The sequence below is a fragment of the Denticeps clupeoides genome, chromosome 9, assembly GCF_900700375.1.
Source record: "Denticeps clupeoides chromosome 9, fDenClu1.1, whole genome shotgun sequence".
NCBI classification, from domain to species: Eukaryota; Metazoa; Chordata; class Actinopteri; order Clupeiformes; family Denticipitidae; genus Denticeps; species Denticeps clupeoides.
Window position 1 is genome coordinate 386,098 of NC_041715.1, and position 13,030 is coordinate 399,127.

The 13,030-nt window shown below is 48.6% G+C and overlaps 2 protein-coding genes across 4 annotated transcripts in view; one reads left to right on the plus strand and one right to left on the minus strand.

Moving 5' to 3' along the window:
* Positions 1-5,054, plus strand: part of tmem198aa (transmembrane protein 198aa) — a 21,666-nt gene extending 16,612 nt beyond the window's left edge. For all 3 annotated transcript variants that reach the window (XM_028992259.1, XM_028992260.1, XM_028992261.1), the window contains 2 exons: positions 3,317-3,582; positions 4,038-5,054. In XM_028992259.1, coding sequence (XP_028848092.1) covers positions 3,317-3,582; positions 4,038-4,205 — 434 coding nt within the window. In that variant the 3' untranslated portion in view covers positions 4,206-5,054. The remainder of the gene's footprint in view (positions 1-3,316; positions 3,583-4,037) is intronic.
* Positions 5,055-6,114: 1,060 nt separating this feature from the next.
* On the minus strand, positions 6,115-10,476 carry desma (desmin a). The gene is made up of 9 exons (XM_028992258.1): positions 9,877-10,476; positions 9,028-9,088; positions 8,847-8,942; positions 7,892-8,053; positions 7,650-7,775; positions 7,348-7,568; positions 6,879-6,922; positions 6,585-6,682; positions 6,115-6,380 (listed from the first exon to the last, which is right to left on the minus strand). The coding sequence occupies exons 1-9, from the start codon at positions 10,428-10,430 to the stop codon at positions 6,339-6,341; spliced, it is 1,404 nt and encodes a 467-aa protein (XP_028848091.1). The 5' UTR covers positions 10,431-10,476; the 3' UTR covers positions 6,115-6,338.
* Between the last annotated feature and the right edge of the window lie 2,554 nt (positions 10,477-13,030).

A 13,030-nucleotide genomic window follows, 5' to 3' on the forward strand; every position in this document is an offset into this window, starting at 1 on the left:
TAACTCGTCTATCGGGTTTAGAAAGGGAGAGTATGCAGGCAGAAAGATGTTAGAAAACCTTGGGTTATTGGTAAACCAGTCATGAACCAGAGCAGCGTGATGGAAGCTGATGTTATCCCAAACAACAACGTAGTGAGGCTGCTCTGACTGTGCTGGTTCCCTGTAGTCCAGCTGGAACATATGTTGTCTTAAACCATCAAGAAAAGCAAGGAGAAGCATAGTGTTATAGGGTCCTAGAATGGCATGGCAGTAGAGTACCCCTCGTTGGCTGATGGTTGCGCACATAGTGACATTCCCTCCACGCTGACCAGGGACAGTTACAATAGCCCGATGGCCAATTATGTTCCTCCCCCTTCTCCTCCTTTTGGCCAGGTTAAAACCTGCCTCATCCACAAAGATAATTTCATGGGGAACAGGCAGTCCTTCAATCTCAAATATTCTCTGCAAAACATTTACATTTACAGCATTTATCAGACGCCCTTATCCAGAGCGACTTACAATCAGAAGTTACAGGGACAGTCTCCCTGGAGCAATTTAGGGTTAAGTGTCTTGCTCAGGGACACAATGGTAGTAAGCGGGATTCGAACCCGGGTCTCCTGGTTCATAGGCGAGTGTGTTACCCACTAGGCTACTACCACCCGAAACACATAACACAGTAGAGTAAATCGCTACCCTGAACCACAGTTCAAGAGTGCACAAATGGCAGCATAAACTGCCATGCTGTGATGAAACACAATACTTCATACAATATCAAAACTCATACCTGAACATATTCCGCTCGTTGGTTTTTCACTCTGTCAAAGTTTCGTTCAAAAGGGACGCGGTATGCCTGTTTCATTCAGAGTTGGTTCTTTTGGAGAAACTTGAGTTTAGTAACTCAAAAGGTACTGTACAGAGCAGTCTTACTGCAAGTACACCTACCTGCTTTCCTCCCTGAAGGTTCTGATGATGGAGGCAACAGTGAAGCGACTCAAATTTGGCTGTACTCGTTGCCCAGCCTCCCTCATAGTCATACCATGGACAAGGACATGGTCAACTAAAGTGGCTCGAATTTCATCCGAGACCGCTTGTCTCCTTGGCCTTGCTCTTCCCCTTCCTTGTCGCCGTTGTCCTCCTCCTCCTCCCTGGTGTCCTAGACCTCCTTCTCCTTCTCCTACTCCTCCTCCTCCTCTCCCTCTTCCTTCACCACGTCCTCGACCTCCTCCTCCTCCACGTCCCTGGTTTCCTAGACCTCCTTCTTCTCCTCTTCCTCCTCCTCTCCCTCCTCTTTCACCACGTCCTCCTCCTCTCCCTCCTCCTCCTCTCCCTCTTCCTTCACCACGTCCTCCTTCACCACGTCCTCGACCTCCGTCCCTCCTGTCTCGACCTCCTCCTCCTCCACCTCCCTGGTTTCCTAGACCTCCTTCTTCTCCTCTTCCTCCTCCTCTCCCTCTTCCTTCACCACGTCCTCCTTCACCACGTCCTCGACCTCCTCCTCCTCCACCTCCCTGGTTTCCTAGACCTCCTTCTCCTCTTCCTCCTCCTCCTCTCCCTCCTCCTTCACCACGTCCTCCTCCTCTCCCTCCTCCTCCTCTCCCTCTTCCTTCACCACGTCCTCCTTCACCATGTCCTCCTTCACCACGTCCTCGACCTCCTCCACCTCCCTGGTTTCCTAGACCTCCTTCTCCTCTTCCTCCTCCTCCTCTCCCTCCTCCTTCACCACGTCCTCCTCCTCTCCCTCCTCCTCCTCCTCGACCTCTTCCTTTGCATCTCTTTGGATCCATTGTTTCAAACCTGAATGAGCTGACTTTGGCCCTTGTATCTACCCATCAAAGTTTCTGATTGGTGTGTGATAAATTTTGACTCCTAGTGTTTCCACTTGGTTAACTGTGTGCTAATTGAGCTCAAGCTGTGCTGATTTAAGTTAACATTATTAAATGCTAGTGCTTTCCAAATGACCACATGGTGTAAGCACTGAAAAATGTATGGATTTGTGTGTAAAGTTTTGCAGTAACAGTTCACCAAATCTGACTCATGTGTTAAAGCAGGGGAATAGTGTTTATAGTTCAGGGAAATGGGTGTACTTTTTGAAAAATAGCATTGTGGTTTTGAAATTTTAGTTAAAAAGATTGGTTATAGTGTTTTAGCAATCGAGAAAAACTGTAATCTAAATCTTCTCTAAAGAGGAAGGTGTTGAGCTGCCGTGTGAAGGTGCTCAGTGACTGAGCTGGAAGTTCATTCCACCACCGAGGGGCCAAGATGGAGAAGAGTCTAGATGAGCGTCTTCCTTTTACCTTCAGAGATGGAGGGACCAGGCGAGCAGTACTGGAGGCTCGGAGTATACACACAGACACACACGCGCATATACACGCACACACCCATACATGCATACATAACCTATAGGCTATTTCACATCAAAGCATGTTCAGCAGAAGAATAACTATGCTGCGGTTGTGGTTGCCGTGACGATGAATTGTCTTTTTTCTCTTTGTGTGTGTGTGTGTGTGTGTGTGTGTTTTGGGGGTGTCTCGGGGGGGGGGACTGATTAAGCCAATTCCCTGGCAGATGGGCTTTTCTTAAACAGGCGCCAGCACCACTAAAGCACAGTTGATTCTTCAGAAGCGCCATGAATAAAAAGACGAGGTGAAATCTGGAGGGAGTCGGGGGAGCGGTGACGCCGTCTCCGATGTTACATAACGTGGCATCCAGGAGATCTATGTTTACGTATATTACCACGGCTGAAAAGAGGCTGAAAAAAGATTTTTTTGATGTGAAATAATGCTGAATGAGTGTCAATGAGTGAGAATATTTGGACCGTCGTAGTTGGACTTGTAAGATGGAATGTTCATCACATTCATCACCTCTGTGATCTCCATATCTTTGTGTAACGGCCTTCCCCCGAGAAAGAGGTGAAAGGCCAGCCATTTGTTTGGGGTCCCCTTGCCAAGGGCGTGGCAGGGCGGAAACAGCTAATTCTGATTGGTCTGTGGCATCTTCCTGGGAGTCAAATGTACAAAATAATTTTCTCTTGGGGACTCAGGGCTCTTCTTTTCCTCTTCATCGACATTTTGCCTCCTGTTTCTCCTGGACCAGATGACCTCTCTGTAGCTTGGCTCCTTTCTCTCTCTTCCTCTATCCCTTTCTCCCTTTTTTTATTTTGGCCTTTTTTTACATACAATATTTACATGTAACTGCAATAGTAATTTACTATTAGAAAACCGTTCACTCTTTTAACCTGCATTGTGCCAGGAAACATCAGGTTGGAGTGGTTTTAATGCAGTTTGGAGAGTTTTATTCCTCTTTTTACAGACATTGAAAACTCTCTTCCTGTCTGCAGTGTTTCTCAGCCACCAGCAGCGGCGAGTGCAGCTGATGCGCATCCGTCAGAAGGAGGAGAGGAAGGAGTTCAGACGGAGGAGGAAGCAGCAGCAGCAGCAGCAGCAGCAGCAGGAGGTGAAGCAGAAGTCGCTGAAGCCCCAGAAGCCGCCGCCGCAGCACAACCCGCTACCAACCCCCCACCCAGCAAAACCACTCCACCCCGAGCCCACCTACCGCCGCAAGCCCAACCCCGTCCGCCGCTTCGATGGAGACGTGCTGTCCCCGGTTAGAGACACACACACATGTACATTTACAGCATTTACCAGACGTCCTTATCCAGAGAGACTTACAGTCAGTAGTTACAGGGACAGTCCCCCCCCGGAGACACTCAGGGTTAAGTGGGATTTGAACCTGGGTCTCCTGGTTCATAGTCGAGTGTGTTACCCACTAGGCTACACACACACACACACACACTGCTGCGTTTTCCACGTGTGTCACGATCACTTATTGTTTCAGGATTTGCAGAAATGGAGAAAAAAACGGGACCGGCGGTATTTTAGAGACACGCTCACATTAGTTATAACCCAGAAGATGAAGATTTTGATATAGTTCTAGCAGTACAACGCGCACCCTGAACTGCTCGTCTTTTTCCTGGTCAAAGAAGTAAAGTTATATGGATGAATGAAACAGAATAAAAGAGGAATAAGGAATGTGAGGACGTTTGTCCATTTGCTTTGCAGAGCTACATCCAGAACTTTCGGGACAGGCAGGTGGACAGGCGGGTGGACAGGCGGGGCTACTCCCACGGGCGACTGGTCGGAGGCTCTCACCACATAGTGGACCTGGACTACGACTGCGGCTCCCAGGTCCCGCTGACGGCCGCCGCCGGGCCCGCCGTTCGAGTGTGAGGCTCCTCCTCCAGCCCAGGTCGTCTCCGCCGTGTCCCCAGGACTGGAACATTCTCTTCCAAAATGTCTGCAAATGTTACCACGACCTTGATTATTATTCCCACGCACGAGTACCAGTACGTATTGCATATGATCAAATCCATATATAATACACAGAATCGATATTCGGATGCATCTGTATTTTGTGGACAATATGAATGCAGACTTTCTGATCAGACACAAGCCCTCAGGACGCTGAGCTCCGTTATCAGTTTGTTTCTTTTGATCTCGTTACGGGCAAATCCATTTTAATAAACGCGGTTCTCGCGGTTTTGCCAAGATCGAACCCGCTTCTGACAAATCGCAACACACTTCAGGGATGTGAGCTGATAAGTATGAACGGACGTCCCTTACGTTCTCCTTGTGAGTTTCCTGTGAAGATGGACTGACCAGAACGGCAGGAATGGACAGAAACGATGGGAGAGTGGGCGTGGCCACTTTACCTCCTTCATCATCGTCTTCTTCCGCACCCCCACCCAGCTGCCTGAAGAGGTGAAAGGGCTCAGTACATGTACATACGTCTTTTTATACCTTTCTGAACGTGGCGTAATTCATATGGTAGCGTTCTTACGACATGCCGTTTACATGCCGTTTGTCTTTTTATTTTTAATGAATAGCCGAGTTTTTATGTGTGTGTTTTTTTTATATCCTTGTTAATTTATTTGGAACTTTCCCTGGTGTGGACTTCGTAAATCTGTAAAAGCCAGGTCACTTAGATCTATTAAGGGAAGTCTTATTGTTAATATTTTTATCATTGTTATTATTAAGCATGTCTTTGTATGTACCTGGTTGATAAATATTGTGATTCTACAATTGTGTGTGTGTGTGTGTGTGTGTGTGTGTGATATCAGTGGACCTTTAGAGACACATATTACACTGAAAATATATATTTTTGTTAAAAAATATTATTACATTCCAATCACATTTGGTTTTCGACCATATTCAATCATACTGATGTGTTTTAGAAAGAATGCACACCGCACTCCTCCACGTTACCGCCATCTTCAGCGAAATTACAATCCAATTATTCAGATGTGAATTTAGTGTGTAGACCCCACTGGGAAGTGAGATGAATATGAATGGCGTTTCCTCAGCCCAGTTGTTGGTGCTCTTTGTTCAAAAAAGGACTCCCATACAAATCATAAAGCAAAGACTGCCATCTAGTGGGGTGAAAAATCCCAAACCAACAGAATGTCCAAAAACATCCCAGTTTGAAATAAAGGTGAAATTTAAGGGGGATTCAACTCAATCTACTGCAAAAAAAAACATGTTTAAAAGAATAATAAAAAAGATAAAGCTTCCTGTTTGAATGAGCCAATGATTCTGCCACTTTCTGGTGGTACGACACCAAAGACTTAGTTGTGTGTGTGTGTGTGTGTGTGTGTGTGTGTGTGTGTGTGTGTGTGTGTATGCATTATTGGGGCAGTGGTGGCCTACTGGTTAAGGAAGCGGCCCTGTTATAAGAAGGTGGCGGGTTCGAATCCTGAGCCACCAAGGTGCCACTGAGGTCCCCTTGATGAAGGTCCCGTCCCCACACACTGCTCCCCGGGTGCCTGTCATGGTGCCCACTGCTCACCAAGTGTGATGGTTAAATACAGAGGACACGTTTCACCGTGTCACCGTGTGCTGTGCTGCAGCGTCTCACAATGACCATCACATTTCATCATTTCAAAATGATGAAATGAATTGAAGTCCAATTGAATTGAAGGAGTACAGGAGTAGTAAAATATATATATTAATGAAGTTTTTGATGTAGGCCATCTACATACTTGCTGAGGCTTTGGCCTCCTGGAGGTGGCTGGAGGAGAAATTATGACCTCAAAGCAACGATCATTTTTACACTGGTAATATTCAGAAACTTGAGTCACACTGACATGCCCGCATCTTTATTTCATGTGCTGTGAAAGGCAGAGCAAGATCAGCCGTGGATTCCACTTTAACCCCCATTCACACTTTCCGCTGTGGAGGTTTGGAGAGGGACTTTTGTTAGTGCTTGTGTGCATAAAAAAATCATGTCCTTTCAATAAAACTGAAGGCCTCCTTCCCAATGGAAACGTCCATTATCTGATGCCCTCCCTTGTCCGGGTGGAGGATTTAAATAATGTCCTGCTGGTGCTGTGTGGACTCGCTGACCACCTGACAGAGAGGAACGAATGAAAAAGAGGAGGAAGTTGGGTCATTAGAATGATTAGAATAACAAGCCAACATCTGTAGTTATAGGTCTAATAGTCTAATAGAGTCATTTAGATGTCAAAGACCATCCATAACATGTGATGCTACCCCAATACTGGACCGAAGAAGCTGGATGGGAAAATGGGGTGGTCTTTATCTCCAACTTACCTCTCCATCGCGGGTCTCGATGGTCTTGATCAGAACGGTTTTCTTGGAGTGGATCTCGGAGGCGCGGCCATGCTGCTGTGGCTGCTCCGGGCTCGTTTCTATAGCAACACAATTTCCACTGGCCTTGAGTCACCGGTTCAATCGGCAACACACATCGGTATCTACCGTTCCCTCCACAGAACACCGATCTGATTCGACACGATCACGACCGATACCCCGATACACACGATCAACGCCATACAAAACCGTTTTTATTAAAGACGACCCCCCCCGTCCCTCCCTGGTGGGACTCACCTCTGAAGTTCACTGTGGAATAGGCCTGCATTGGCAGACTGATCCTGAACAGGGGAGAAAGCAGGATAGTGTTGAGTACGTTCATGTCCGGAGCTGAATTTGTCATGCAACATCTAGAACATCATCTAGAATGTTCTCAGTGAAAATTTGTACATTACGGTTTATCATCAGATTTATCTTTGCAGTTACAAGAAATCAGTGTGTTGAATCCTGGTGAAGCGTCTCCGGTTCCCTTAAAGGTCCCCCATTGGGAAAATGGTGTGAGATGATGTAACATTAATACGAGTTCCTCTAGCCTGTCTATGGTCCTTCAGTGGCTAGAAATGGAGATTTTTTTTTTTTTTAGTTAATGATATTTTTTCTGGAAATTCTCAATGTGAGATTGGATTAAAGTGTAATTCTGTAATTCTGTAATTCTGCACCAAGGCTAAATTAATAGGGACCTTTAACCCCTGACCTTTACACTCACCTGCTCTCCTCCCCTTCCAGCAGCTTCCTGTAGGTGGCGATCTCCACATCGAGGGCCATCTTGATGTTGAGGAGGTCCTGGTACTCGCGCAGGTGTCTGGCCATCTCGTCCTTCATCTTGGCGATCTCTCCCTCCAGGCGAGCGATGGTGTCCTGGAAGCCGCCGGCCTCACGGCCCATACGGTCCTCCATCTCACGCATCTGCCTCAGCAGGGACTCGTTCTGCGGTGTCAGAGTATCATTAACGTTCTTCAAACGCCAGCGCCCAGGTGGAGGTAGAGGAGGAGAGGAAGAGTCGCTTACGGTGCCCTTGAGGGAGTCGATCTCGCAGGTGTAGGACTGGATCTGGTGACGGTACTCCATGCTCTCCTGTCTGGCCTGCCTCAGGGCATCGTTATTCTTGCTCACGGCCTGGTTCAAGTCTGACACCTGAAGACAAAGATATGTGGGTGGAAAAGGTCCTACAAGTGGAACCTGCTTTATCTCTCATTGATCTGGTCGACTGAAAATCAATTGGATAAAGACCACGAACACACTCCAAATACCTTGGATTTGTACCAGTCCTCGGCCTCGGAGATGTTCTTGGCGGCAATGGCCTCGTATTGGGCACGAATGTCCCTCAGGGCGGCGGTCAGGTCGGGTTTGGACATGTCCATCTGCACCTGTACGGCAGTCTCCTGCATCTGGTTCTGCAGCTCACGGATCTCCTGCAGATGTGGCAGTGGAGACGGTCATTATCTGTCCGTGACACGTGGTCCAGTAGAGCAGCATGCCTCATCTGAGCGAGGCTGGTGTATTTACATTTACAGCATTTACCAGACGTCCTTATCCAGAGCGACTTACAATCAGTAGTTACAGGGACAGTCTCCCTGGAGACACTCAGGGTTAAGTGTCTTGCTCAGGGACACAATGGTAGTAAGTGGGATTTGAACCTGGGTCTTCTGGTTCACAGGCGAGTGTGTTACCCACTAGGCTACTACCACTACTATATCGCAGCAGACGTCTGAGGGTCGAGAAGTCCTCCCTTCTTTTAGTCTATATAATAACAGCCCTGGACCACGTCCTTGGACTCCATTCATGCACATCTGACCCTAAGAGCAAAGCAGCAAAACTTTTATATCAAAAGCTTTCAGGACCTTGGGCTTAAACTGACCCAGACAGATGGGTAGGACAACACTGCTTACGCGTGCCATGTGACCCAGCTGGGAAACGCCCTTCTTTACACGACACATGGAATTAATTCTTCTTATATTGTCCTTGTATTTGACAGAAGAAGAATATTTTTCCCAACGGAGCAACAATTAGTTCCAATGGATCTGGTTTGTATTCACGAATGCTTTGTTGCCCTGAAAAACATCTTGAGTCATCAGTATTTTTAACTTTCTCAATGACTCTTTCTTATTAGCTTCTTTTTTGGAGGAGACTTGAGGTTATTTTCAAGCCACTCCAAATTGATGGGTCCCTCCGCTTGGCTAAATAGTTCAAGTGAGCAGCACAGACCTCCTCGTGGATCCTCTTGAGGAAGGCGATTTCCTCCTGCAGACTCTCAATGCGCCTCTCCAGGTCCAGCCTGGCCAGGGTGGCTGCATCCACATCCTGAGGCAGGAGCAGAATGCTGATACCATGAAACCTGGTGGTGTGTGTGTGTGCTCAGAACTTATCTCCTGACGGGGTCACTCACAGCTCTGAAAGCAGAGAGGTTGTTCTCAGCCTCCTCCTTCTGGTGGATCTCCTCCTGCAGCCTGAAGATGAAAAGGAAAGATGAGAAGGGTGGAGGGAAGCTGTCCACGAAGCTGCTAGAACACCAGCAAATGGTCAAATCTCTGGAGTGCTGACTCGAGTACTTTCGGTTTTACCATTGAAATGCTTTGATAAAAAAGAATCCAGAATTTTTTAGCATGGAGAGACATATTTGTCTCTGGCCTGGTTTTTTGGTCAGTGCCATAGGTGCCCTTCTCTGAAGATCTGGACTTTTTTCTCTCATTTATGCCTTCTGCTTACATTCTCTATTCTATGTCTATGGGTTTATGGATTTGGCGCTCGTCTGCAAGGTCATCCATGTTTCCCTGCACGTACCGCTTACCGAAAGCGGCGCCATTTAAACTTTATCTAAATGTCAGGAAGCGCGGGCATATATAGCCCCGCCTTATCAGGCCTCAGCTGTGAAAATGTTGGCAGCCATGTTGCCTGGAGACGTTTACGATGGCGACCCCGATGAGGCTATTTCTGGCCTTCCTTTTTCCTGGTGAAGGTTCGTAATGCGACAGCTGCTCTCACCACGCGTCTGCGCTCGTCTACACACACGCTAATCGTCCATTTGCAGCGCGTTTAGTCACCTGCTGCAACGATAAATAGCGTTTTGTGTCACATGGCCGCCATTCGTTTCTGATAGAGGTGTATTTTTAGGCCGTGACGTTGTACGATCGGCTGTCTAATCGCTGGTGTTGCGTGACTGTAGGTCTTCTCTGCAGTCGCGGTGGGCTAAACGGGTTATTTACAGAATGGTGGACACGCTCCCTTTCTATCTCACCTGAGTTTGAGCTTCTGCAGGTCATCGGCCAGGTTGTCTCGCTCCACCTCCACGCGGGCCCTCTGATTGGTCATGGCGTCGACCTGCCTGCGCAGCTCCCTCATCTCCTCCTCGTACATCTCGGCGATGCGCGTGGGCTCCCGGCCCCGCAGCCTCTCGATCTCCACCACCAGGGTCTGGTTCTGCTGCTCCAGGAAGCGCACCTTCTCGATGTAGCTGGCGAAGCGGTCGTTCAGGTGCTGCAGCTCGGCCTTCTCGTTGGTGCGAGTGTCCAGGAAGTCCTTGTTCATGGCGTCAGCCAGGCTGAAGTCCAGCTTCTCGCCCATACCAGCGTAGGACCGCACCGGGCTGCCGTAGCTGGCCGAGGCGCGGTGGCTGGAGTACATCGGGGCGCTCGAGGCGGACTTGGTGACCTCGTAGACTCTGGAGGACACATGCGAGGAACCGGAGGAGCCGCGGCCGAACAGGGACTGGGCCGCGCTGCCCAGGCCGGATCCGAAGGTGCGGCGGTAGGAGGAGGCCGTCTGGGCGGAGGAGGAGTAGCTCTTGCTCATGGCTGCGCAGCTGAGATGGCTCTGGTTAGGAATGGGAAGGTGGGGAACAGATGGTCTGGTATATGTAGTCTCACCCCACCCACCCACCCACCCACCCACCTTCTATCTCAGTCACTTCCCACACTCGCCCACAAACCCCTTTCTCCCCCTCACCCAGTTTTTTCAAGTCAGCTGTCATGGGGTCCGGTTTCCAGCAGTCGAGTGGAGCAGATGCCAGGGTCAGTCGACAGGGTGGGGGTTGGAGCCCCGTCCTTTTAGGAGACGTTACAGCCACACAGTTTATAAAAGGAGGACTTTAAAAGCCCACTCCTCGGCGCTGAGGACACACTCTGTAAACACACGTCCTCGACAACCCCCAGGCTTGGACTGTCACAACTGTCTAAATTCTCAATAAATTGCCAACCAATCTAATCATAGCTATTCCTGGTCCACAAAGTGCTTCGAAGAAATACATCAAACACTATGACTCAGTCTAGAGTGCATTAATGGGGTTTATACACTGTTTACCCATTAATATTTATTATTATGTGCCTTTATGGTGACCATAAAAAGATATGATGAAATCTGAACTCTGTATCAGATCGAGGGCTGAGATATTATGGTCCTTGTAGGACGCGTCATTTGAAGACTGGAACCTCCCAGTGTTGCTAAATGGGATGACACTTCTAGGATTCCCCGGATGAACATCTTCATCATCATCATCAGCAGGGTTCCCAGGTTTGAGTCTATGGAAATGTCAGTGCCATAATTGATGCAGTAACGGTCACTTTGCTCATCTTTTTTCATGGGTCATGTAGATACACCAGCACACATTTATGAATCTAGACTGTGCTTGACACATGGGACCCAGAAGACTGTGCTGGTACGTCCCTCCCCGCCTAGCAACAACTTAATGGTGAGCTATTACGATACAGGCCTTGGAGTGTGTGTGTGTGTGTGTGTGTGTGTGTGTGTGTGCCATTGGTGCTCTAGCAGCCCGAGACCATCAGAACTGGAGAGCTGCGTATCACACACACACCGCCTACTATACACACTGCACACAGTACAGGTCCCACCTTACTGGCCACATTCTTCTACGTAAGCAGCTGGAGTCTCCCTTCGCGGATCTGGACTGGCAGAAATGCTGGTAATGCCATTACAGCCACGTTACTTCCTGAATGAATCGTATTACCGGAAATGCTCTGCCATTTTCCATTTTGGAGACACGTCTCATCTTCATCTCCTCTTTTCACAGCCGATATAAATACCCAGACAGCTTTGTGGCTTTTTCATCTAGTATTAAAATGCTGCCGTGCCATGAATGATAAGAAATGCCTCCCATAGATCATGCGGTCGTGGGAAAAGTGTGCTAATCTCCACCTAAACTCTGCTTCAGGTTGTGGGCTTGCTCAAACGCCTGTCCAAATAAAGCCCACAGCCCCTCATCCCCCTTGAAGAACAGCCACGAGTCTCCATCTCTATTTATAGACTTAAAAGTCGGAGCTGGCTCTCATTCCGGTCCCTCGCCTGGGAATTACCCAAATGGAACCTTTAACGTCCGTTTATCAGGGCACTAAACTCTGGTAGGGGATGTGTTCTTTACAGGGGGCTTCTCGAGCGCAGACCCTACACGACGGTGACGTCAGGGACCACACCGGGCCACCGATCAAATTATATCCAGTTCTTTCCTTTCTCCACAATACAACAATAATGAAATATCTGTTTAAGGACTCCGGTCCTACAGCACAAAAGCAAAGTCGGGAAGACAGGACCGATGTACAAATATCTCTACTCTTTAAAAAGAGACTTATGTAACGTATGTAACATTCATATTTAAAAAAATGAAAGTGAACCAGCGATGATGTGCATCAATGGAAGCGTTTTTACTTTTTAAACCGATCCTCTCAGTGTGAAATCACCACTTGAGGCCACATCTCTCCTTTGCCCAATGAGGGACCAGACAGATGCATGGTGGGATATGGAGGTCACATTTTTCAGGTCCCTTGTAAACATCCCTTCCTGCTACAATTAAAGACGATTTTTATGAAGTGTTTGTGTGCATGAAATGAACGGTGACGTGATCCAGTCGTGGTCCCAGTAGAGCAGCGTTCACACGATGAAGTCTGTATATTGACAGAGATGAGATGAATGGGTGGGGCTTATGCATTCTTCCCCACCGCCTTGTCCCCATTTCTCCGCCTGCGCCCCCCCTTTTGATTTCTATTCCTGTCCCCAGCACAGACAGGCGTGCAGTCACGGCCCTGTCATCGCTGTCAGGCTCGGCTGGCATCCTCTGCTTCATGGTGCCGTGGCCTGGGGAACGTGGGACAGGTGGGTGGAGACAGGGGCGGGGCGCAGTGGGTGGCACGGGGCTGAATGGGGGGGCAGTGGGGGCAACGCGGGGGGGGCGCAGGGCGCCAGGTGCCAACGGCACGCTGGCTTAAATGCCACTGAATGTGACCCTCGGCATGGAGCGGTGGGAGGTGCCGGGAAGCCGTGGGTGGCACCAGGGGGGGAGGTCAGCTTTCAGAATTCGACCCTGCTGTTGCTGTGGAAACGCACTAAACATTCATACACAGATGCCGAGGAGGTGAGGAATGGCGAGAGTTTATCATTAGCAC

Coding starts and splice junctions, on each gene's coding strand:
- desma (XM_028992258.1), bottom strand. CDS start 10,430: ATGAGCAAGAGCTACTCCTCCTCCGCCCAGACGGCCTCCTCCTACCGC. Junction 9,089..9,876: donor CTGCAGAAGCTCAAACTCAG/GTGAGATAGAAA, acceptor TTTCATCTTCAG/GCTGCAGGAGGAGATCCACC. Junction 6,381..6,584: donor TCGAGACCCGCGATGGAGAG/GTAAGTTGGAGA, acceptor CCTCTCTGTCAG/GTGGTCAGCGAGTCCACACA.